Here is a 24,882-nt window from a genome sequence, read left to right on the forward strand (position 1 = left end):
GTGTGTGTGTGTGTGTGTGTGTGTGTGTTTGTGTGACAGGTTGGCTGTGAGCGAGTCTCTTTGGGGGCAGTGCTCTGCCATTCATACATACACACAGTGTGTGAAGTCACGTTACTGTAGACAGAAATAAAGTGCGGATATATCATATACGCTCAGATTTAGGATAATAATAGCGGCGGCGACCCGGTCGCAGCCTAGCTTAGCCTAGCCTAGCTTAGCCTAGCTTTCCCATTGTACAACTTCCCCTGGGCAGAAATATACTCATACACTCTGCAAAATGAAGCGTGGGGGTTTGGATTGAGCAGCGGACCTTATGACCAGCTAGATTATACGCCGTTCCTTTTATTTGGTGATTTTTACGGGACATCAGGCTAGGGCTGCTCGATTATGGCAAAAATGATAATCACGATTATTTTGATTGATATTGTATTCACGATTATTAAAGATGATTATTCATTGTAGGGATGCACCAAAATGAAAATTCTGCCAATTCTTTCAACATTACATAAACAAAACTCCCAATTGTGCTCCTCAAACATAGCCTACAACTAAAAAGCCACACAAAATAAATAATCAGTAAAACCTTCGAATCTAAGAGTAAAATTAATATTTTACTAGGGATGTGATTGTGAACCATTCATTGATTTGTACTTCGACTTATAAGAGGAGATAGGCTATGAATCTACAAAAAGATCGACTTATTGTCTTCTTTTTTTGTTGCAGTGCACGTTGAGTTGCTGAAAAAAAAACTACACCACAGCTGACACCGTAATGTTCAGACTTCAGAATTTGCATCAGAACGCTGATCATAAAAATTAGACGCTTTATTTAAACAAAGTCCATGCTTAGAGGTGCTGGTTGTAACTTTTCGTCTGTAGACTGAAACTAACGGAGGGGGTGCCTCTCACTGTATATTTGCTCTTGTCGCGCAGATAGTTTGCCGACATGGCACTATATATTCAGGCTCGAGAAATGCAATCAGAAAGTGGAAGCCTTTCCCCTCAACAACGTTAACGTGCAGGAATCCCTGACTATCATTTTACCCGTAAAGCCACAGAGCTTTTCTGCGCGGTGGCTCACACCGGCGAGTTCTCACAGTGAATGACACTGTTACCCACCGCCATCACAGTGTCTCACTCACACCATGTTTCACCGAGTAAAACGCTGCTTCAATCGCGCAAGGCTTTTGTGTTTCGGTGTAACATCCTGGACGAGCGTTTTAACTTTATGCTGAATAGATTCAAGATTCAAGATTTTTATTAGTGTCCCAAGAGGGCAAATTGGTTTACAGCGAGGAGAGGCGACAACACATAACAGTACAAAACAGTGACGGACACAAACATCAGAACATGTACGCAGGCCTGGGCACTAAAGTGCAAAGTGCAAGAATCAGGGAAAAACCAAACAAAACAAAGTCAGTTCCTTTCCCTCCACAGCTTAAGACGGGCCATGCTGGGGATAGAGTCTTGCTGTACGGCAAAACTCGCCCGAGATATGACCAGAGAATTCGGGCTCTTAGTAAAGAGTGTTCCCGCTCTGAGAAGGCAGTCCAGGGCAACTTTCTCCTACTGTTATCCTCCTAGCTCCGACAGTTAGACACAGGTCTTACCGTCATAAAATAAAATAAAATCATAAAATTAAATTAAATCATAAAATAAAATAAATCAAACATAAAACAGCAAACAATCAATTGCAGCAAAATAAAGTGCAGAGTGCCGTTAGCAGCAATGCCCACAACAGCAACAATATAAAAAATCGAAAACCCAATCAACAATAGCAGCATTTATCTGCTGCAGGCAGCATTGGTTGCTCGAATCGAGGCAGGGGCAAAGGAAAAAGGAATAAACAATTGCACTGGAATCGCTGAAAGCGACAGTGTTCGGGCGGGGGCGGAGCGCAGGTGGAGACAGAAGGGTGCGCTGCATTTACTACACATGACCCGGCGTGCCGCACAATAACCGTTTTATTTCGATTATCTTGTTTTCATGATTGAGGAAAGCCAAAATTGTAATTGAAATTCAATTAATCGCCCAGCCCTACATCAGGCCGCCGTGGTTAATGTTTAACGCACGTCCTTCAACTGCTAATATGGTCGCATGTTTAGAACGCCAAAATTCCATGTGCCAGTGCAAGCCGGGAGGCTTGCACTGGCTGTGTAAAAGGGGCTTCTGGCTCCCCATTTCAACTCTGTCTAATAAAGCTTGAAAATGCTAAAAAATTATATTTAAAAAAAAAGCCCTTGGGCTGGCCCTTTTTGCCTCACCTGCTCCTCCATGTGCATGCGGGCCGAGCGCTCCTTGTCCAGCTGCTGCCTGAGCTCTAACATCTCCCTCCTCAGCTCCTCCACCTTCTCCTCCTCCAGTGTGTCTGGAGAGCCGATCCCTTCATCCTTCTCCTCCGCCCGCCTCCTCTTAGGTGACGAGCCGCTGAACTCCTGGGGTGACATGGAGGCGGATTATGGTTCATTGCAAAATAGACACTACGCATATTTAACATATTCAAACTTTGTTTACAAGTGGCTCTGAAAAACCCAACCAGACTCTGAGGAGTTTTCCACCCCATTCATTTATTTTGTTCTGAGTCGAACCCAATTATCGACCTGGCAAGAAAATAAAGCACCAGGTGAACCAAGCGCGTGGTAAACAATTGGGACACACGGCTTGGCATGGCTGCATACAGATTGAGGAAAGTATACTGCACTGCCGTTGCCAGCACTTTGCAAGGTGTACAAATAATAATTAAATTATAATCTGGCTGTAATGACACTTGCACGGGTTGTAATAATCGCTGAGATATTTGATGGCCTAAATGGTATTCATGTGCTTCTGAAGGATCTTAAGGCCTCACCACAGAACCTCACACACTACCAGATGCCGTTAGATCATTGGCTGATAAGAGATGGAGCCCCACACCTCCTCCCACCTGCACCACATTCAAACTACATTTCCCACCACACACTGGCATAGCCTACATTAGACCGGCTCTCCTGAAGCACACTTGAGCCAGAGAGGTTGTCCTCTGCCAGACTGACTCTCTTTCAGGAGTTTAGATGTCACAAGACAGACGTCATTGTAGGGAAGTCATCTTTTTGAATAAATACATTTATTAGACAACAAAGACGGAACTAAAAGCAGCATGACGCTATGAAGTGGAAATTTTCTTAAAATGAGGGAAAACCTATGGCGGTCTGATTGATAAGGAAACTATACAGCTCGATACATAGGACTAATTCTAGGTATATACAAGATCTACATGAAATGGGTTTTGACACAAATCGGGTGACAAACAATCGTACAGGCTGTTACCTGGATGAAGCGTTTGAGCTGGTTGTTCTGTGCCAGGAGCTGTGTCTTTTCCTGCTCCAAGGCGAAGATGTAGTCTGACGTCTGCTGCAAGATGGCCGCCTGGCAGGGACAAATCAAAAAAAAGAAAAAAAAAAGAATGACAGCCCATCCGACTCATGACTTGACATTCTGACAGAACTGTTACTGAAGCCGAGAGGAAAGTCAAGACCAAGGAGTCAAAAAAGTCATCTCTGGTGTAAACAAATCAACAACTGTTTGACATGAATCAAAGCTTTGGTAACACTTTATAATAACTATCCGTTGTAACTCGTTAATAGATCATTAGTAAACTCTTAATTAATGATTATTAATGATTTGTTAAGTGTTTGTTAGCAGTTTGTTAAGGATTTATAACAATGGTAGATAGTTAATAGCTTAATAATTGAATCAGTTCATCTGGGACGAGGCTGAAATAGGCTATAGACTATACACAGTGCATGGGCAACTGAGGGCAGCCCCATTTTCAAATATTTTTAAATAAACTCAATACACACTGTGCATGCCATGGACTTGAACGTGACGTGATCAGTTAATCTCGGATTACCTCCCAGATGAACTGATTCAATTATTAAGCTATTAACTATAACCATTGTTATAAATCCTTAACAAACTGCTAACAAACACTTAACAAATCATTAATAATCATTAATTAAGAGTTTACTAATGATCTATTAACGAGTTACAACGGATAGTTATTATAAAGTGTTACCAAAGCTTCTTGTCATAATGCGTCTTTATCTACGCTGTCACAAGGACGATATTGTCCGTGTGTCAGTATTTGTTTGCATGTTTTGGTGCACATACCTTGCTGAGCTTCTCTCCGTCTGTGTGGGGCAGGAGTGTTTTGAGGGACTGGAAGCCTGCGTTGATGCTCTGCATGCGCCGGCGCTCATTGCTGTTGGCGATCTCTCTGCGGATCCGTCTCTCCTGGTCCTGGGCCGTTTCTGGACTGAGGGGGATGTTGGCCAGGCTGGGACACACACACACACACACACACACACACACACACACACACACACACACACACACACACACACACACACACACACACACACACACACACACACACACACACACACACACACACACACACACACACACACACACACACACACACACACACACACACACACACACACACACACACACACACACACACACACACACACACACAATCATCATTCTGTTCTCTACATGAAGCCTGTATGTACAAGGAGAAGACATAAGCTGCTCTCTGGCACTTTTTGGTTAAAGTTTCTCTTTACCATTCTAATCATTTCCCAGGCAATGCAACCAAATGCGATTGACTGTGTTTCAATTGGAAAATCATTAACTTGCACAGTCTGCTTATGACACACACCTCTTTAAACTTCATTTTCTATTCTTGACCAAATGAATAAACTGGACAGCAACAATAAAATGTGCAAAGAGCTCCATAAACCTTTAACCTTAACCCAGGCTCTAGCCCCTGACCTCTCTACATTCCTTTGAGTTTGACCGAACTCCTTGCCCTCTCACACCCCACGAGGTTGGATGTTTTAGTGGCAAAAGCTTCTCTGTCATATTTACTTAGGCTAGGAACTATGTCAACCATTTAAGCCTTAAGATGACCAAGGTGCAAAGAGCGGACAACAAACCTGGGGAACGAGATCTGGTGTGTGTATTCATTAAAACAACGTCAGACAGAAAGAGGACACAGCTCATATGACTTTAAAACAGTTCTTCTCTATGAAAGACCATTGTGTTTGTGTGACGCCAAACTCTAATGTTAAAGAGCTAAATTTATACTGCGTTTGACCTTAAATAACATCACAATAACTAAAAAGCAGAGAAAACATACATTAAATAACCATAAAAACACCTGCATTATCTTATGTAAGCACACTTCCTTTAATTAAGATATGGGACTTTAGATTGTCAGATTTCATTTTGCATCAAAGCTTTTCGAGCGGCTCTATTATATCTAAATCTACTGGTTATCACATTGACAGGGGTTGACACTTAGGTTTCAAAAGCACTTGCCCATAGGGCAAGTACAGGTAATGTTTTACTTGCCCGAATGTCGTGTTCACTTGCCCAAAAAAACTGTTAAACAATGATATATATAGGCTAATTAAATTATACATTTTAGCGAACCTTATCTCTTAAATGCAAACACTGCTTTCTGTCTCATCCTGACCACATACAACCAACAACAATTCATATAAGCCTAGATATCATGACATCACACTACACCAAGCGCTTGGTCCTGCTGCAGCATTGTAAAAGGGCCTCTTTTTGCCATGCACCTGGCCTGGTTTTGGGGGTCTCAGAAAACTCAGTCTAGCTCAGAGTCAAGCTGAAGGTAAGCTTCCACACAAAAGTGTTCAGAAAAATGTAACTTATTTTACTTATTTAAAAACGGTCACATTGTGCGAAAAAGTGATAGTCTGCCATAAAATTATTAAAGTCCACCATGTTAAAGCTATTGCCCAGTTATACTGTAAGTAGGGAGGGGGATCATTAATTTCTATTCATATTGATACCATTATAAAGACTCCACAATCCAAATCTTTATTGATACTTTTCTATTATTTTGTTAAAAGAGAACTGGTATTATTGCTTTAATTGCTTATAAGATTAGAAGAGCTAAGGATAGGACTTTAAACAATGTCTTAGCCGTACAGGAGGCGCGGCGCAACGCGCCTCGGCGATGCGCACTAAAGAAATAGTTCTGTTTATTTGAATGACACTGACCTTACAGTTGTGCAATTTTGTTTGCTATGTGCACATTTTGTGCAAACATGCAGACAAAAAAAATACAATTAAAGAAATTCTACTGTTTTGGTGCAATACCATGCAGACACACTAAATAAAAATAATGGACCATACACTTAACATGTGTATGCACATCAAAGTGCTTTTTAAAGTTCCTTTTTGGATGGGGGGCTGTTGTGAGATTATTGTGGACAATAGGCATACAGGATTGAGCAGGGTCTAAATCAAGAACTGCTTTTACGCCAGGGGCAGGGGGCGGGGTTATCCTTACCTTCATGGAGGGATTATCCTGACCAACCAGACCAACTCAAAGCTCAAACCTCATGCCCGCCATATTTAAAAACACCGCTACTACGAGACGTAAACATAACATAATTACCGAACGTAGCGATCAAATTGACCGGCGAAAATACGCTGTATGGGTCCTGTTTGCAAAGTAGGGTGACCAGATCCCAATTCACCAGATGTGGGACAAAGACTACGTTTGTGCGGGACAATGTGCCGTTTTTTTTAGCAAAATAAACTTGTGTCACCATCGGTAATGCCAGAGACACGGCTTTCTAAATTAAAAAACATTATCTTTAGATCAGTGCGCAGCAGTTAAGTTACTGTTAAACAAATAGAGCATTAAGGCTGCGGCTTCACATTAAAAGCATTTCACTGGCTTCACATTAGGATTTCACTGGACAAACGTGAGTTGGCTTTTATTTTGAAGTAACAGGAAAGTAAACCCACTGAGCCGAGCAGGACGACACAGATAAACAGAGACACACACACACACACACACACACACACACACACACACACACACACACACACAGACAAACGGAGAGACGCACACTCACTCACTCACACACACAAACGGAGACATGTAAAAATAACGTATTCGCCGCTGTTGTTGTGCTTAAAGCTAGCGGTAGCTTTAGCGTTAGCCACAAGAGCAGCGGCGTCGGGCGACGTACACACACGTTTACAGTGACGTCATGATGTTGCTCTCTTGCCGGCTCCATGGCTGGCTCTGGTCAGTGTGAAACCAACCGGTTCATAACTGGGATAAGGCTGTAACCAGTTTTGAACTGGTCCCAGCACCAGCCCGGAACTGGCTCATGGTTCTTTTTGGTGTGAAAGGCCTAATTGTGAGCCCAGCTGTATGATCAGTGTGTGTGTGTGTGATCAGCTCCTATCTCCTCACAAACAATCGCACTTTCATTGGTCGGGTTTCGATCAAATTGAGCACACTCACGACCTCTGTCAAAACTTTGTTTAGTTCAGGGATGAGCTGCCTTGACGCTGCAGCGCTTCCCGGTGAATGACACAGTGTCCATTGCGCATCTGGCGCCACACTGTTTATTAGTGATTGCGCCTGGCCCGTGTTTTTATTCTTGAATTTGGGCAGTTTAATGAATAGTTCACCTGCAGAAGTCATGTTCAAACATTAAAAAAAATAAAAATAAGAGATGAAGGTCTGATCAGTCTTTGTGGTGTGGTAGGCTGTTTTTATTACTTTCTCTATATGCATTAGGGATGTGAATGTGTCGACCGAATGACCGGTTTTCCACTTGCGCTCAAGTTGACTTTAAAAATAGAATAGAAATCCGAAAATCAGGGGGTTATGCCGTTTTTTTAATAGGAGATTTCACCGTGTACGCGAGTTCACGTCTGGTCGTGAGCGCGCCGCAGGAGCGTCACTTCAGCATGAAGTGTCAGCTTCACATAAGAGACCGGTGTGGGACCATTTTTTCAAACTATTGATAAAAAACAATGCAGTGCAAAATATGCAGCAAAAGTTAAACGCTCGTCTGAGACTATGACGTTAAATCACCTTAGAAACACACAATGCCTTCGTCCGAGCATAGCAGCGTTTCACCGTGAGATCTCACCAGTGAGTGAGCCGTCGCGCAGATGAACTGTGGTTTGTGGCTAAAATAATAACCGGGGATATTCCCCCCGTTAGCTATTTCAATGGGAAAGACTTCCGCGATCTGATTGTATGTCTCGAGCCTGAAAACACAGTGCCATGTCGGCAGACAAACTGCGCGACTATAGGAACTCTCCAGTGAGCCGAGTCCCTCCGTTGGTTTCTGTCTACAACCGACACAATCACCGGAGACGCATTCACAGCGTTTAAATAAAGCCTCTCATTTGTATTACCATTGGGGCTTGCATGCAAATACTGTAACATTACGGCGGCAGCTAAAGGAAAAGCGCAGTTTTCACTTCATTTTCTGCACCTCAACCTCTGCTGTGGGAAGAAAGGAAGGGGGCAGAGTAAGTCGATTGATTTGTCGACTCGCAGGCGGACGGTAGGCAGCTCTGCCAACGGAGCGAGTGCGCCCGCTTGTTGCTCCGCCTGTCAAAACGCCCACGCATCGTTTGTCCACTGGCCTTTCATTAAAAAATATATTTTATATAAGGTTTATTATATTGAATATTAAATAATCACTGCTTTCATTACGACTCTCAACGCGCATTTCAATGAACCATGATGTAGTCTAGGGCTGGGCGATATGACGATATCATATCGTGGACGATATAAAAGTGTCTACCGGGAGAGATTTGGCCATACCATTTATATCGCAGAGATACAAAGTTGATGTGGCGGGAGCATATATGGAGCGGGAGGCAGCTGTCCCTCCGAGTCCCTATAATTACACTGCAGTTACACCGCCGCGCCACACGGGGCTCTGCTGCAGAGTTCTGGGCTGCAATACAGCTTCTCTACCCGCAACAGAAGAAGCCTCATCTGTTGCTCTAGCTGTCTAGCTCATGGTCTAGCTTCGGTGCGCCGTCACTAAAGTTAACAAACCAACTCCGTGTCACGGTGGCAGAGCAGCTGGTTTTAACGGTCAAAAATGTCATCGGGCAAAGGAAACTTGCTTGCTGCTTCAGCGTGCTGTTGCCGTGACGCAGAGTTGGCTTGTTTTAAGCCGCAAACTACATGGGTTAGCTCTCGTGAGCTAGCTGGCTAATAATGACATCTTTAGCCTACTCGGGGCTTCACCCCTGTGCTGTTATTGTTGGAGACAGCCAGCAACGCTGGTTTTATGTAACTTTAAAACATGTCAAACTTGAAAATATTATTTGTGTTGAAGCTGGAGTTAAAGTATTACCAGGCATTTGCTCATTAGTTAATTTTGACAGCTTTTTTAAAAAATTCAAGTCTTTCATTATTTTGATATAGGCTACTATCAATTGGAAAATGTAGGCTCTTTGGTTGATGCTGTCATTTTTATTTTGCACTGACTGACTAAAGCCAGACTGGTGTGGTATTTTGCACCAGTTTCTCTTTTGTATGGAAATTTAAGTTCCAAGCAAAAGATGAAAATAATCTTACGTGATTAAAGTTCAGTACGGTTATTGTAATCCATTGAATTTTAAGGAAAAATACTATATCGTGATATATATCCATATCGTGATATACAATTACCTATATCGTGATATAAGATTTGGTCCATATCGCCCAGCCCTAATGTAGTCTACAAAAAGATACTGAACTGTGATTGGCCGTTACTGGCCCGGGCGGGACAGTGACTGGCCAATCAACTTGCCCTGCATATGATTTTACTGGCCCCGGGCCTACGGGCCATGCGTTATGTCGAACCCTGGAGCCGATGATTTTGGCTTCTGTTCTATCCACGTTTTTTAAAGTTTAGCAATGTTGGCTATTTTCAATGTTTTGCTACCGATTACTTCACACTGGAAGAAGTTGACCTACAGTAAAGCTACCCCAAGGTGAATTATGTTTTGTTTACTAAAGCCACTTAGAAAAAGTAGCCTATTTCAAACTTCTTTGTAAAAAATTATCAAATTGACAATGTAGGCTACTTTTACGAAATAAAAAATTTAATAGAAATAAAAAATAAAGCCACACGCCAGCAGAAAATGCAGCTAAGTTAAGTACAGAAACTGAAAACATGTCACACACAAACAACAAAAATAGTGAATAAATAGCCTAACAAATAATCAAAAACAATTACCAAATATTTTCGAATGTGATCTGACAATCCATCTTCCTGGAAGTTGAATAGACTTTAAATATCACCCTGTCCTAAATAAAACAAACAGTCACATCTGGACTTTATACTAGGACTTAATGACAAGGAATGTCACATTGTTGTTGTAAACAAACCTGGATTTTCTATTATCTGGGCCTGGTCGTGGGGGTTCAATTAGACAAGAAACATGCAAAATAAGTGATTTAACTACTTGAATCACTAAGCAAATATGGATGTAGTTGGAATCAGCAAGCTTCTGCAGAATGTAGCCTATTTGCACTACTAGCTTAATCACATGTAGGCTAGTTTACTTCTCCCCAACAATCGAAATCAGCTGTTGCTAGCCGCCGCGCCGTTGCCAGGAGCTGTGGACCTCCAACATGGCCGGTGACTTGTCATTTTCTGCTACCCGTCAGATTTTGCTCCCTAGTGGTTCTGCGCATGCGCATTCCGAAAAAAAATAATCCTGCGTGAGCAGCCATCAGATTCTGCTACCTTTTTGGCGGCTGGTGAGTATTTTCTTTAAAAACATGTTTTTAACTGCGCAATTATCTTACAAATCTGTTTTACATTGCGCCTTATGACCTGTAAGCATGTAAATATGTGCATGTAGACACTGGCTTTGCTGCTGAAAGTAGAAATAAGATGATATGTGTTATCATGGCCATGCGTGGCTGCTGCTGTTTATGATTAAGTCAAAACAAGTGTTGAAACAACAACCTGTGCGTAACGATCGATCGTTGGTCGCTTTGAAAAGTGGACGAGATAGGACAGCGGTCTCGGCGGAATAGCCCGTGAGGTGAGCTAACGCAGCTATCAGCCACATAGACCCTGCCACACGCCAGATTCATGACATTACCTTACTGCACTGACAGCTGTCATTGGTTTGCGGTGACGGAACATTGCAAACCTCTGATTGGCTGTCGAAATCCACGAGTCAACAGAGTCACTTGTAACGTGTGAAACGCATCTTAAGGCAGCATGGTTATACACGGAACGGAGTTCACTATGTAAGAAACTGTAAAACACGAACACTGCAGTGTGAAACCTTTGGAGATGGCAAAAAATGTGTCTTTAGCAAGTATGAGCTGTTGGATCAACAAAAACATTTGTTTACGGATTCCTTACAACAGATGGAGAACAGTTAGGCTACTAGAGTCATGTTGGAACTATAATGAACAATAATAACAGTAGACTGGATGGCATTCTAAATGCGGAAGACCTCAAAGCCAGCCTTCAATACACACAGAAGGATGTGGATCAACTGGATTTGGAATAGAAAGGGACCATCGCACAAGAATCGTGACTAACAATGTCCATTTAGACAACGGGAATGGATCAAGTGCACGTAGGAGGAGACTTTTGACATTACAAGGCCCATTGTTGAAACAATCCTCAGGTAGAAAGATAGAGAAAGAGTTATGTGGAACACAAACAAGCTGAGGGGTTCCAAAATATTCATAAACGAAGACTTCCCTGAGGCAGTGAGACAGAAGAGAAGGGAGCTGATACCTAAGATGCTGGAGGCTAGAAAGAACGGGGACTACGCTGTTCTAAGATACGACAAGCTCATCACTCGCCCTGTTGGAAATTTCAACTAAGAAATATTTCTGAAGGAGATGGAAAAAGTACAATGGTCCAGTGTTTGTGATGAGAATGATCCTGAAGCTGCACTCATGAACATGCTCCTTAAGAAAATGTACTGCTTAAGCTAAAAAAAGCGCTATGGATTGACAATGAGCTGAAAGATATGATGACCTTAAAAGACAATGCCAAGAAAATGGCTAATAAACTGTGTTGCCTGTTAGCCAGACAATAATACTGTAAATTAAGGAATCATGTGACAAAATTAAATTAAAAAGAAGGATTATTACAAACTAAAGTTTATCAACTTTAAAAATTACAAGAAAAACTGTGGACCACAATGAGTGATATAATTGAAAGAAAATCTAATACGTCCATTTCTTTAATTTATTCTGATGGAGCATTCATAACAAAACCTTATGATATAGCTAACTATTTTAATAATTTCTTTATGGGCTGTGCTACATGTGGGGTTGTTTTGTGTGATTTCATAATTTGTTCTTTTTCCCTCTTTAATTTGCCACCGGCATATAACCAGGGGGAGAAACCTCAGTCTTGGCCCCTGCTCTGCTTGCTGCTGACCTGTTGCTGCCATGCTGCTGACCTGTTTTGCCATGTTGCTGCCATGCTGCTGACCTGTTTTGCCATGTTGCTGCCATGTTGCTGACCTGTTTTGCCATGTTGCTGCCATGCTGCTGACCTGTTTTGCCATGTTGCTGCCATGCTGCTGACCTGTTTTGCCATGTTGCTGCCATGCTGCTGACCTTTGTTATGCTGCTGTTTTGTTAATTAAATACCCATAATTTTACTGCCTGACTCCGACCTTTTTTTTAAACCTGGTTTTTGTTTTACAGTCCTTACCCCTATAGATAAAATGGGGATGTAACAGGTTAGATTGATACAATCCTAAATAACATACAATCAAGTGATGTGGTAGCATCAAATAGATGAATAAGTGAGTTAATGATTAAAAATTGAAACTCACTTTGAGTTTCATAGCAACAGCATTGAAGAGGTTAAGGGAATGGTAATGTTATTGCCATGTTATCTTGTCATGTATACAAGATTGTGCTATATCGATTGTAAATACTTGTGTTTGTAAAGCTATGGAAGAAAAATGGAAGGCGTCATTTGACCTCCTGTCTCTGGGAACATTCCCTGATGGGTACGACAAGTCCCAGAAGCTCAACCTAAGGAGGTATGCTTCCAAATTCACAATAAAGGGTGAGTATCTGAAATACATTACAATTGGGATATTATCTTATTAAGATAGCTCTTTAATGATACAAGTTATTTAATGTCCACTGCAGAAGGAGAGCTCTACATTGGGAGAAGAAGAGCTATTCCATCAAGAGAGGAGGCCAGACAGCTTTTTGAGGAATTTCACTCTTCACCCATTGGGGGGCATTCTGGAATTTTCAAAACCCGTACGGCGATGTCATCCAGATTTTACTGGTTTGGCATGTCCGTAGACATTAACAACTGGGTAGGCTATGTGTGTGAGTCATTGTTGTGTGATGTTTTTTAATTTGTTATTAACAACTGCTTTCTTAAAGGTCTTGGAATGTGACAAGTGTCAGCTGGTTGGCAAACCTCTGACTGCTACACAGCCTCTACAATGCATTCAGGTAAATGTGTACAGTGGTATCTTGATATTATTCAACAGCTATCAATGAAGAAGTATTGAGAATGTACAAATAATTGTATTTTTTTTACATTAATAGGTGTCAGCTGTTTGGGACCTGATTGGGATTGACCTGACGGGACCTCTCCCAAAGACAGATGATGGCTTCCAGTACATTTTAACAGCCACTGATTATTTCTCTAAATGGGTGGAGGCTTTCCCCATGAAGACAAAAACAGCAGCTGAAGTGGGACGCCATATCTGTTCCATAATATATCGCCATGGTTGTCCTAAAAGGATCCTGTCTGACCAGGGAAGAGAGTTCGTTAATGAAGTATGAGAGTTTTAAAAATTCTATTGTAGTTAATACAATTCAGGAATTATTCCTTTCTGCTTGGATTGTATTTCTTTACTGTAATTGTTTTTATTTCAGCTCAACACCAGACTGTGTGACATGTTGGCCATCAAAAGGAGTGTGACAGCTGCTTATCATCCCCAAACAAATGGTCTGGATGAGAAGACCAACCACAACATTAAGCAGCAAGTTTTTTTTTACGCGTTTATAGTAGAGCTTTGTGACAGCCAGCCTTGTTTCAGTAACGCTATTTTTAACATTCCACTCTGATTTCAGGAAAAGGAACAGTGTTGCTTTAACCATGGATAATAGATATTATTAATAACGGATTCAATCTATTATTTTTTATTAACTATCGATAAGTATTTCATATCTACCGATATGTATTTCATATCTATATATTTCTATCTTTTTCAGGTGGGCTTTATCTGACCCGCTCCACTGACATATATATATATAGTCAAGCTATATATATACAGTATATATATATGTCCCACATGCCCAGTCTGAGCTTGGAAAGAAAGCTTTTAGCTTCAGTGCCCCTGACTCCTGGAACAACTTACAGCAACAAATTACAATACATACTTTCATATCCTTTAACAAATAACAAATTTAAACATATTATTATTATCTTAAATCTGTCGAACTCTACCTGTTCCTGTTTTAATCGGGCTATATTGTACTTTAACGCATTCCATTGTAATTGCAGACATTCTTCACCACTGTCTTATACTGTCTGCATTGTATAATATGTGTATGTATTGTTATTTTTACTTTGCATCTTAGAGCTCTCATAAAATTGGTCAATGAGAAACAGAACAACTGGGATGTCTTCCTGGATGCTACCCTTTTTTCGTTGAGGTCCAAAATTCAGACCACCACCAAACATAGCCCTTTCCTCATTATGTATGGGAGAGAGGCCGTTTTCCCCTCTGAGGTCCCAGTTGACATGCCGGTCAGTTTGTTTCCGGAGTCCTTTGAAAAATAATCATAATGGCTTATTGTACGATTAGTAAATTTGCTTTACCAATCAGAGCTACAGCACAGTATATAGTAAAATGATTAGTTTGCTTAGTTGCTGTATCCACAAACATAAACTGCACATAAAGACTGAAACTGTTTTTCATTAGATATTAAGCTGTTAAATATTTGGAATCAAGTTACTATTTTTGCAAGTTATTTGTCATTTCAGCTTTCCGACATCGTCATGCCAGAGGAGAAAAACTATAAAAAAATGTTGGAAGATAAAATCGAGGCAATGGAGGCTGTGAAAAGGACCACAGCCGAAAATATCGCCAAGTGTCAGGAGAAACAGACCAAGGCATACGCAAAAAGGGGACAAAAGAAGCATCACCAGCATCACATTGGCGATGAGGTGCTTCTTTACAACATGAGGAAGAGGGGAAGGAAGGGGGGACGGATCCAGCCTGATTTTTCCGGACCTTATGTGGTAAATTCTATCAGTGGCAAGCTTGTTTCCCTGACAAATGCCAAAGGGGATGTCTTAAAGACAAAGTACAATGTGGACCACATTAAGCCTTACCGAAGGAGGCCAACTGATGGAGGTCCAGCAACTGAAGTTTTCATGCCACAGAGGCCTTCTGTGATCCATTATGCCCCCCCCAAAGAGGATGTCACAATCAAGGTAAAATCAAAATCACTATTTGAAAAGCCTCCATACTTCTGCTTTAATATAATGTCTGTTGTTCAATGTTTATTTAATATATTCTTCCGTTATGCAGTTTATTCATGTATTCTGTACACAATTACTGGAGAGTATGCCAAGTCGACATTTCATGACATTTCACATGCATGTTGTAACTGTGTGTACAACTGTGTATTTGACGAATAATAATCTTTAATATTAAAGCATCCACAAGATTCCACCTTGAACACGCTGAGTGCAGAACAAAGAGGTTTGAGTTCTGAGTTCTGACCTGTTGGTCATTTGAGTTCTGACCTGAGTTCTGACCTGTTGGTCATTTGAGTTCTGAGTTCTGACCTGTTGGTCATTTGAGTTCTGAGTTCTGACCTGTTGGTCATTTGAGTTCTGAGTTCTGACCTGTTGGTCATTTGAGTTACTGAGTTCTGACCTGTTGGTCATTTATTTGGCCCAACCCTATTGATTGTATGAAGATTGGGCCCATTGAAACTGTTCATGTGGGCCGTTACTGATATCGGATATCGGCCCGATACTGATTAAAAAGTATCCATGGTTTAACATTCATGTTGTGCTTTCAGTTGAAATGCTGTGGGCTGCAGAGGACTATGGCCAAGTGGTAGCAAAGGTTGGACCATACACAATGTATGATTCATCCATACGCACACTGCATGACAATAACTGGCTGGCTGATGATGTAAGACACAAAAGAGAACATTTAAAAATGTCTATTTATTTATTTATTCATTCATTTATTTATCATAGTTTCTATTACTATTGTCAATTATTTTTTTCAATACAGGTTATTGATGGCTATATCTACATCAGCATTAAAGATCACCAGGCAAGTGGAAGTTATATTTATGTAGCTTTTGTTAGATGTTTATTTAACTATAATTTAGCATTATAAACTTCTATTGTTTTAAACAGGAGCCTGTTCACCAGCTCAGTGCTGTTGTTGCCACAACATTGTTTTGTGGACAGTTCAAGCCCCTCAAAAAGGTACTATATTTATCACATTCATCATCGGTTGTTATTATGGGCTGTGCTACATGTGGGGTTGTTCTGTTTGTTTTCTTAGTTTGTTCTTTTTCCCTCTTTAATTTGCCACCGGCATATAACCAGGGGGAGAAACCTCAGTCTTGGCCCCTGCTCTGCTTGCTGCTGACCTGTTGCTGCCATGCTGCTGACCTATTTTGCCATGCTGCTGCCTTGCTGCTGACCTGTTTTGCCATGTTGCTGCCATGTTGCTGACCTGTTGCTGCCATGCTGCTGACCTATTTTGCCATGTTGCTGCTGACCTTTGTTATGCTGCTGTTCTATTAATTTAATTCATTATCAGTTGTTACAGATGGGGTCGCAGTTCCCCTAATGGCAACCCCTTGTGGAAACTGCAACTCAATCTGTAACAATCTAGCATTAGTGATTATCAATAACAACAACTAACAATAACTTTGTATTTAACCCATTCCTCAGATGAAGTTTCCAGTGGAAGACATTTGGATGTGCCCTGTCAATATTGGGGCTCACTGGATCTTAGTGGTTTGGATACCTTTCTTTTCTTTAATTTACAGTGCAATATTATTCATATCAGACATATTTATTACATGGTCATTGTTACAGGCTACACCTACCGGACTCGTTCTCACTCTGTTAGCCAGCCCGTACCTCGACATCATGCATCATGCAATCATGCATACAGATATTTCAATTGACCTCTGATGAAGCAGAGCGCATAGTAATTAAGTTATTAGGATCTGCTAAACCAATGTAAATGTCGTAATCCGATGAGAGAATAACATGAATGCACTTAACATCTTTAGATTGTCAACATACAAGGCAAGACACTTGTGGTGGTGGATCCACTGGGAAATGAAACTGTATATGCTCGGAAAGTCCTACGAAACTGGAGGTAACAGTGTTTGTGATAAAGTTCCAACTTTGAAAACATACAGATTGGTCAGATTGAAGAAGACTTTTGCAATTTCACAACGGAAATTTTGAATCTTTTTCATGTTAAGAGAATTGGCCTACTACATGTTCACTGTGGGTTTGATTTTCCTTTTTTTTTTTAATAAAAATTAGGAATTTCTTGAGGCTTACAGGCTGTGGAACAAAGGGAGAAAAATGGACGGTGAAAACAATTAAACACTACATGCAGCAAGATTCCACCAGCTGTGGAATTTTAGTGTTAATGGTAAACATGTTTGTACTAATTGTATAGCCGTTTATAAGTAACTGAAATTACTGTTACCATCTAAAATGCAATTTTGCAGTTTGCAGATGCTTATCTCAAACATGGAGACATCATTGATGTCCAAACAACACAGCAGGCTGTTCATCGGGCACGAATGCATGTAGCCACTGCACTGCTTCAGTTTAAAGGTCAGTGACAACAAACACTGCATGCAGAGTTTTGCCCTTTTTGCAAATGAACCAAGATAACGAAGCAAAACTACACTTGAGCTGAGGTCATTCATTCATTGGACAGACATTCTAGGGCATGGAAAAGGAGGAAGCACAAAGTGAAAACTGCCAAAGAGTAAACAATCATGAAAATATTCCATACTGCGATTGTCAAAATCCATGCAAATCCATAACCTCAGTCACATACGGTGATCAGTCTGTGTGGGTTACTTTTTACATTGTTAAACATAACTATTTTTTACAGTTTTTAGTCATCATTTGGTCAGTGTTACAGAAAATATATAATGTTAATGTTATTAGTGTCTATTTAGCATAACACATGTGACACATGTATACATTTAAGTATACGATGTGTGTGAATACTATTGTGTGATGTATTTTCTTTTTTATTCACAAATTATACATCTGGAGTGTACCATGATTTATTTACTCATGGAATGATTGGAGTTGCCACAGTTTAAAAGCTTATGAAAATCATTGTTTCTACGGAATGTAGAGGACTACTGTGTGGTGTGCTCCTTTGCTGAAAATAATGCAGATGAGAACATTATTGAAATGGTAAAGTATTACATAAAATATGTGCTTTGTATTATCAATTGACTCAAAAACGTTTTTGTTTTTTTTGCCCAGTATGATCTTGACAGGGCGGGGGCAAGCAAGAAGTCCTTTCCACACCCCTGCAAAACCAGATCGTTCTGATGCAGACAGTAATAATAATATGTGTCTCAGTTTCTATATCATTTTGTATGCATATTCCTTCTGTTGTTTTAAATAACCTGATTTAGTAATAAAATGTTTTGTTCACAGAAGGAATACAAAAAGGAAAAAAAAGACAATGATGAAAGCAGCACACAACAAGTTAAAAAAAAAACTGTGTGTATCTGAGTCAAAAAAAAGAAAGGACAGGAAAAAAAAACAGGAAGCTACAGTGCTCTCCAAAAGTATTGGAACCAGTATTGGAAGTAGACTGGAAACATTTGGGTTTGACACCAAAATATGAATATGAGACAATAGATCAACTTTGACCCATTGACATCAGTTGTTGTTTGTTTTGGGGGTTTACTCTCTTCAGTCTCCTCTTCAGCAGGTAAAATGCATGCTCTATAGGGTTTAAGTCTGGAGATTGACTTGACCAGTCTAAAACCTTCCATTTCATGCCCCTGATTTACTCCTTTGTTGTTTTTGCAGTGTGTTTTGGGTCATTATCTTGCTGCATGATGATGGATCTTCCAATCAGTTTGGTTGCATTTTTATTTAAATTGGCAGACAAAATGTTTCTGTAAACTTCTGAGTTCATTTAGCTGTTGCCATCATGTGTTACATCATCAATATAGATTAACGAGCCCATCTGAGAAGAAGCCATGCAAGTCCAAGCCATGACATTTCCTCCACCGTGTTTCACAGATGAGCCTGTATGTTTGGGATCATGAGCAGATCCTTTCTTACTCCAAACTTTAGCCTTTCCTTCACTTTGGTTAAGGTTCATCTTGGTAAGTAGTAATATTTGAGATCATTGATTGTTTTTATTATTGGATGATTTATCTATTGCAAACACACACATACGAATCCCATTCACAATAATAAACAAGTTTTAATAATACTTTGCTACACTTTGCTTGTGTTTTTTTTACTTTAATTGATTATTGAGTATTGGTGTAAAATGTTATTCTGCATTGGGAGCAAAATTTGATAGAGGTAAAATCTTCAATAAAGACGTTATTAACCAGCATCAAAATATGCTCCCAAAATTCTTACAGTGTGCACAGGGTGAGTAGTGGTGTAAAACAACGTAATTATGTACTGGGAGCAGCGTGTGATAGAGGTTATTGGTCTACAGATCAGATACACTACCAATGACGTAAGGTAGCATTTTCTGATAGGGAAGAATATTAAAAAGCATCAATATGCTACCCATATTCCTACAGTGTACATTGGATGAGTAGTGGTCTAAACTAACGTGATTCTGTAGCCTACGGAAGCAGCGTTTCATATGTTATTAGTCAACAGATCAGATAGGCTACACTACCGATAACGTAAGGTAGCATTTTCTGATAGGGTAGCATGTATATTAAAAAGCATTGTTCTGACATTTTCTGCTCCCTTGTCAGATAGGCTACACTACCGATAACGTAAGGTAGCATTTTCTGATAGGGTAGCATATATATTAAAAAGCATCAAAATATGCTAGCCATATTCTTACAGTGTACAGGGTGAGTACTGGTCTAAACTAACGTGATTCGGTACTGGGGTTTGATTGGTTATTGGTCTACAGATCAGATACACTACCGATGACGTAAGGTAGCATTTTCTGATAGGGAAGCATATAATATTAAACAGCATCAAAATATGCTCCCCATATTCTTACAGTGTAATGTGGAATAGTATAGTGGTCTAAACTAACGTGATTCTGTACTGGGAGCAGTTTGATAGAGGTTATTGGTCTACAGATCAGATACACTACCAATGACGTAAGGTAGCATTTTCTGATAGGGAAGCATATAATATTAAACAGCATCAAAATATGCTCCCCATATTCTTACAGTGTACATAGGGTGAGTAGTGGTGTAAATAACGTGATTATGTTGTGGGAGCATCGTTTGATAGAGGTTATTGTTGGTCTACAGCTCAAATACGCTACCAATGACGTAAGGTAGCATTTTCTGATAGGGTAGCATAATCTGATAGAGTCCGCTATCAAGTCGCGCTACGGTAGCAAAATCTGACGAGGGAGCAGAAAATGTCAGAACACCGGCGGAGGGCGCGTCAGGCAGTGTGGACGGTAGCAGCAGTGAAATGTGACTCCGCCAGCAGCAGCAGCAGGCCCCCTGGCATCATGGAGAACAATGCTTTCCTCCGTTAGCACCAAGCTAACACTCACAGATTGACCTGCTGCTGAAAGTCGCAGACCCAGTAATACTGACACGTCGACGTGTTTCAGTTGTACAAGCAGGTACACACGAGTAAAAACAAGCCCAGGCATAAACACACGGTGGTTAGAAAACTAGGGCGCTGTGATAGCCTACTAGTTAGCTAAGCTAATTCTAGCACGCGACACAACCATGGTTGCTGCGCGTGCCTTCTTTAACTGCGCACATAGTGGATAGGAAACCCCATTTTAACGCACCCGCGTATAACAGACCTAGAAAATAAATTATACATAGACGGATTTCAGTGTAAAGTGTACGTTGTGTTTAAACTATGTAGTTGTAAACATGTTATTTGGTGTTTAGCAGCGAAACGGCGGGGAACACGTTAACTACCACGTGGTTGGTGTTCAGCTGGACGCAAATGTATCGATTTCAGGTCCCTTATTTACATATTTCTGAATCGAATGGCTGCAAACGTGCCGTGTGCGTTATTACATGGAATTTGGCCAGTAAGTGTAATAATACGCGTGGAATAATGTCCCATTTCTTCGCCGCCAACAGCAGAAGCAGCCGCGTACCAACAAGCTGCTAATTTCTACAACCACGCTCCTGCTGCCAACATATCGCGGCGGAGCTAACATTTAGCATGCTAACTGAAGTCAGACCGCATCACGCACTCATAGACGCACACTACAGCCACACGAGGGCTGCTTTGTACATGCAATTTGGTATCGGTAGAAAAAATAGCTAGCTACACACCTGCAGAGACCTCCAATAACATCCTTCTCTGTCTTCTTGAAGTGCTGTAAGGACGGGATCTTCTCTGTCGGCATCATGAAATATTCCATGCTTTCAAAGCCACGTTGTGTAGTCCGTGTTTTCGGTGTTTTATTTTCCTTCCTCCACCGCTATCTTCGTTCAAATATAATGATGTACGCAACTGAAGTTTCGCTGTTCGACTCAAAGCAGCATATCTGAAATATAGCCTCAAAATTAGGTAATCTAAAGAAATTTGTCAGAAAAATAAAAGTAAGTTCAAGCTGTGTTGCTTCCCACAGCTGATGGGGTTCCCTCCAATGTGTGTGTGTGGCTTCTTGCCCCCGCCTACTACGTGTGTGTGTGTTTGTGTCTGCTGCGTCCGCCTACTACGTGTGTGTGTAAGCGCGCGCGCGTGCAGCTGATCTGTGTGAGGCGGGAAACAGCTGGTTGGAATCAGAGCCCGTTTTCCGGAGAGCAGAACAAACAGCCCTGCTAGAGTCACCGTGCAACTGCATTGCTGCAAATTCAAGCCTCGCCATTGACGGTATAAAGCTCCACGCAAAAGTTTAAGATAGCAGCGGGGTAAAAAGGAAAATTAACCTGACTGTGTCATAGCATCAGCACGATCAGGTGGTAGGCCTACACACCAAGCAAAACAAACATCAGTGGACGAGGTAATAATCTTGTGTCTGTCTGTTGGATAATGTTAATTGACACCTTATACTGAAATTATGCACATTGTTATTGCATTATATAGACACCTATTTAATATTCACTGTTCACCATGTCACAATGGATCCAATAAATGTAATTGCATTGTTTTGTTTGTTAATAGGCTACTGCTATATGCATCATCAAATCACATTGAAAATAAAAGAAATTGTTGTGGTCTAAGGGCAGCTCCTGTAATATAACCTAATTTCAGTAGGGCTCCTAAATTTAAGGATATGTGTATATACCCTACTAAGCCCAACCAAGTATCAGAATTGGCAAACAGTGTTTTGAGGTCATTATGAGATGAGTGAATTTGAAAAGGAAGCAATACATTAAATGTATTTATCATGCCAAACTATCAATTTTACTGCTGCAGCATATGTCAAGTCACAGGTTACTTCTCCAATTGCTGTTGGTTAAAACATTTAACATTTTAGCGGAATCACTTTTGAGTTAGGTAATTGTAAGGTAAACTTAAAAAAATACTAAGAATGCATTTATAGAAAATAACAGAATAATAGAGAATGAAAATATTTGGTTACAGCCTTAGAAGTACAGTATTTTGTACAGTAGCAATTTGACATGCCTATTTTTAAAATAAATCATCCATTCCAAATGTGGCAAACTAAAATAATTATCTACAATTTTCGCTTACCGGTTGCATAACAGTTTAGTGTGCAGGGAGACAATGACGTAACAGGCAATGTTTTGGCTACATAACACATCTGAACAGTCCAACATAGTACAGCAGGGTGCAGTAAAGCACCATTGTACTGCTTTCTCCAGCTAGAAAAGCAGGAGGCTTGCTGCCTTTACATTGAAAACATTACTGTCTGAATGCTAAAGCTGAAAACACATAGGGCCAGTTTCACAGACATGGATTAAGCCCAGTCCTGGACTGAATTGTACTTTATATGAACAATATCCATTCAAAATTCCATTTAGTCAAGGAAAACCGGCCCATAGAACTGAAGGAGTTAAGTTGTTTTGCATGATTGCATTACTACCCAAAGGTGTCATAAAACAGCTTAAAGGTGAAGTAAGCGGTTTATTTGTGTTAATATAAGTGTAGAATCGCTCTTTATTCATACAGTGATCACTTACATAATGTGCGTGTTTCATAAAGCCAATCTCTCAGTCAGCTGCTTTGCATGTAATCGGCAAATAAACATATTTAGGACTACGGATGCGAATGAGTATTGATTAATATGCACTGTCCTAATCAAATAAAACTAATAATAATAATATTGGAGTATCCCGAAATTTGTATCCAATCAGAAGAGAGAACGCTACAAACCGACACTCATCTCACTCATATATAGTATATACACTCCATGGTCTCACTGCCGGTGCACGCCAGAGCAACAGATGGGTGAATGTGTATGCGCCTACAATGGCGGAGCAGGTAAAAATCCTTCCCAATGTCTGTTTTGATGGTTTTTATCATGTTTTATCACACTTATGGATCTGAGATGATGCTAGATAACTTGCTGCTTGAAGACCTCAGTGCATATGGTGACGTAGGGACGAGCGAGGGGACTGCTAACTGCAGTAACTGACAGGAAGTTAGCTAAAAGAACCATTCCGCTTACAGCACCTTTAACTATATGATGGAAGACAATTATTTAACCTTTATTTACCCAGGCAAGCAAATTAAGAACAAAATTCTTATTTTCAAGTGCAGCCTGAAGGGGAAGGGGGAGGGGAGTGCTAAAAGTGAAAACAAGGTTATATATATATATTACACTTTTACAAAAATATATAAAATACACTTTAAAAAATTCAATATAATACAATACAATAAAATAAACAGTTAATCAATAGTGTATGACAAGAAGGGCTACTAGCAGGTGCAGGAGTCAACTAAGATTTTATGCAGATTTAGTTTGAAAACAGAGAGAGAGGTGAAGACAGAAAGTTTAAGGGTGTTTTGAAGGGTGTACCAGTCAAAGGCTGCAGCGAACCGGAAGGCACTGCGTCCAAAGACAGTGCGGACAGTGGGGATGGAGAGGTTGATGAAAGCACTGGACCTTAGATTACGGGCAGGGTGGGAGAGGTGTAGAAGAGAAGAGAGGTAGAGAGGTGTTATGCCGAGAATGGATTTGTAGATGAGCAGAAACCAGTGATGGAGCCGTCTGGTGTGAAGGGAAGTCCAGTCTACCAGGTTGTAGAGGTCGCAGTGGTGAGTAGTGAATGGAGCCCCTGTAGCAAAGCGGATGGCAGAATGGTGGAGTGGGTCCAGTTTGCTGAGAGTGGAGTGAGATGCAATTCTGTAGATGGTGTCACCGTAATCAAAAATGGGCAGGATGGTCATTTTGACGAGTGTGTGTTTGGCTGCATGAGTGAAGGAGGCCTTATTGCGGTAAAGGAAGCTCAGACGAGCTTTGACTTTTGATTGTAGGTGCTTGATGTGGGTGGTGAATGAGAGGGATGAATCCAGCCAGAGGCCAAGGTATTTGTAACAAGAAACAAATTCGAGTTCAGAGCCGTCGGCACAGAGGATTTTTGGGACAGAGGTGGGAGCGTGTTTCCGGTCAAAGATAATGCATTTGTTTTTTTTGGTGTTGAGGAGAAGATGAAGGCTATGGAAATGCTGTTCTACAGAAGTGAGACTGTGTTGTAGTGTGGCCGCCACAGAGGGGAGAGAAGGGCCCTCTGAGTATATGATGGTGTCATCAGCATATAGGTGGATCTTGGAGTTGCCTGCATTCCTGGTTATATTGTTAATGTAGATGGAGAATAGTGTTGGGCCTAAAATAGAACCCTGTGGCACCCCTTTGGTGATGGTGAGAGGGG

The 24,882-nt window shown here is 40.8% G+C and overlaps 1 protein-coding gene across 1 annotated transcript in view; it reads right to left on the reverse strand.

Annotated features, from left to right (window-relative positions):
- The window catches only part of LOC307251920 (transcription factor AP-4-like), a 47,457-nt gene extending 25,774 nt beyond the window's left edge, over window positions 1–21,683 (reverse strand). Inside the window, exons 1-4 of the mRNA XM_080029377.1 lie at window positions 21,373–21,683; window positions 4,149–4,314; window positions 3,306–3,404; window positions 2,264–2,434 (exon numbers count right to left, since the gene is read on the reverse strand). Of these exons, the coding sequence (XP_079885503.1) occupies window positions 2,264–2,434; window positions 3,306–3,404; window positions 4,149–4,314; window positions 21,373–21,461 (525 nt within the window). The 5' untranslated portion in view covers window positions 21,462–21,683. The remainder of the gene's footprint in view (window positions 1–2,263; window positions 2,435–3,305; window positions 3,405–4,148; window positions 4,315–21,372) is intronic.
- Between the last annotated feature and the right edge of the window lie 3,199 nt (window positions 21,684–24,882).

Source organism: Ammodytes marinus, assembly GCF_949987685.1.
Source record: "Ammodytes marinus genome assembly, chromosome: 6".
Classification (NCBI taxonomy): domain Eukaryota; kingdom Metazoa; phylum Chordata; class Actinopteri; order Uranoscopiformes; family Ammodytidae; genus Ammodytes; species Ammodytes marinus.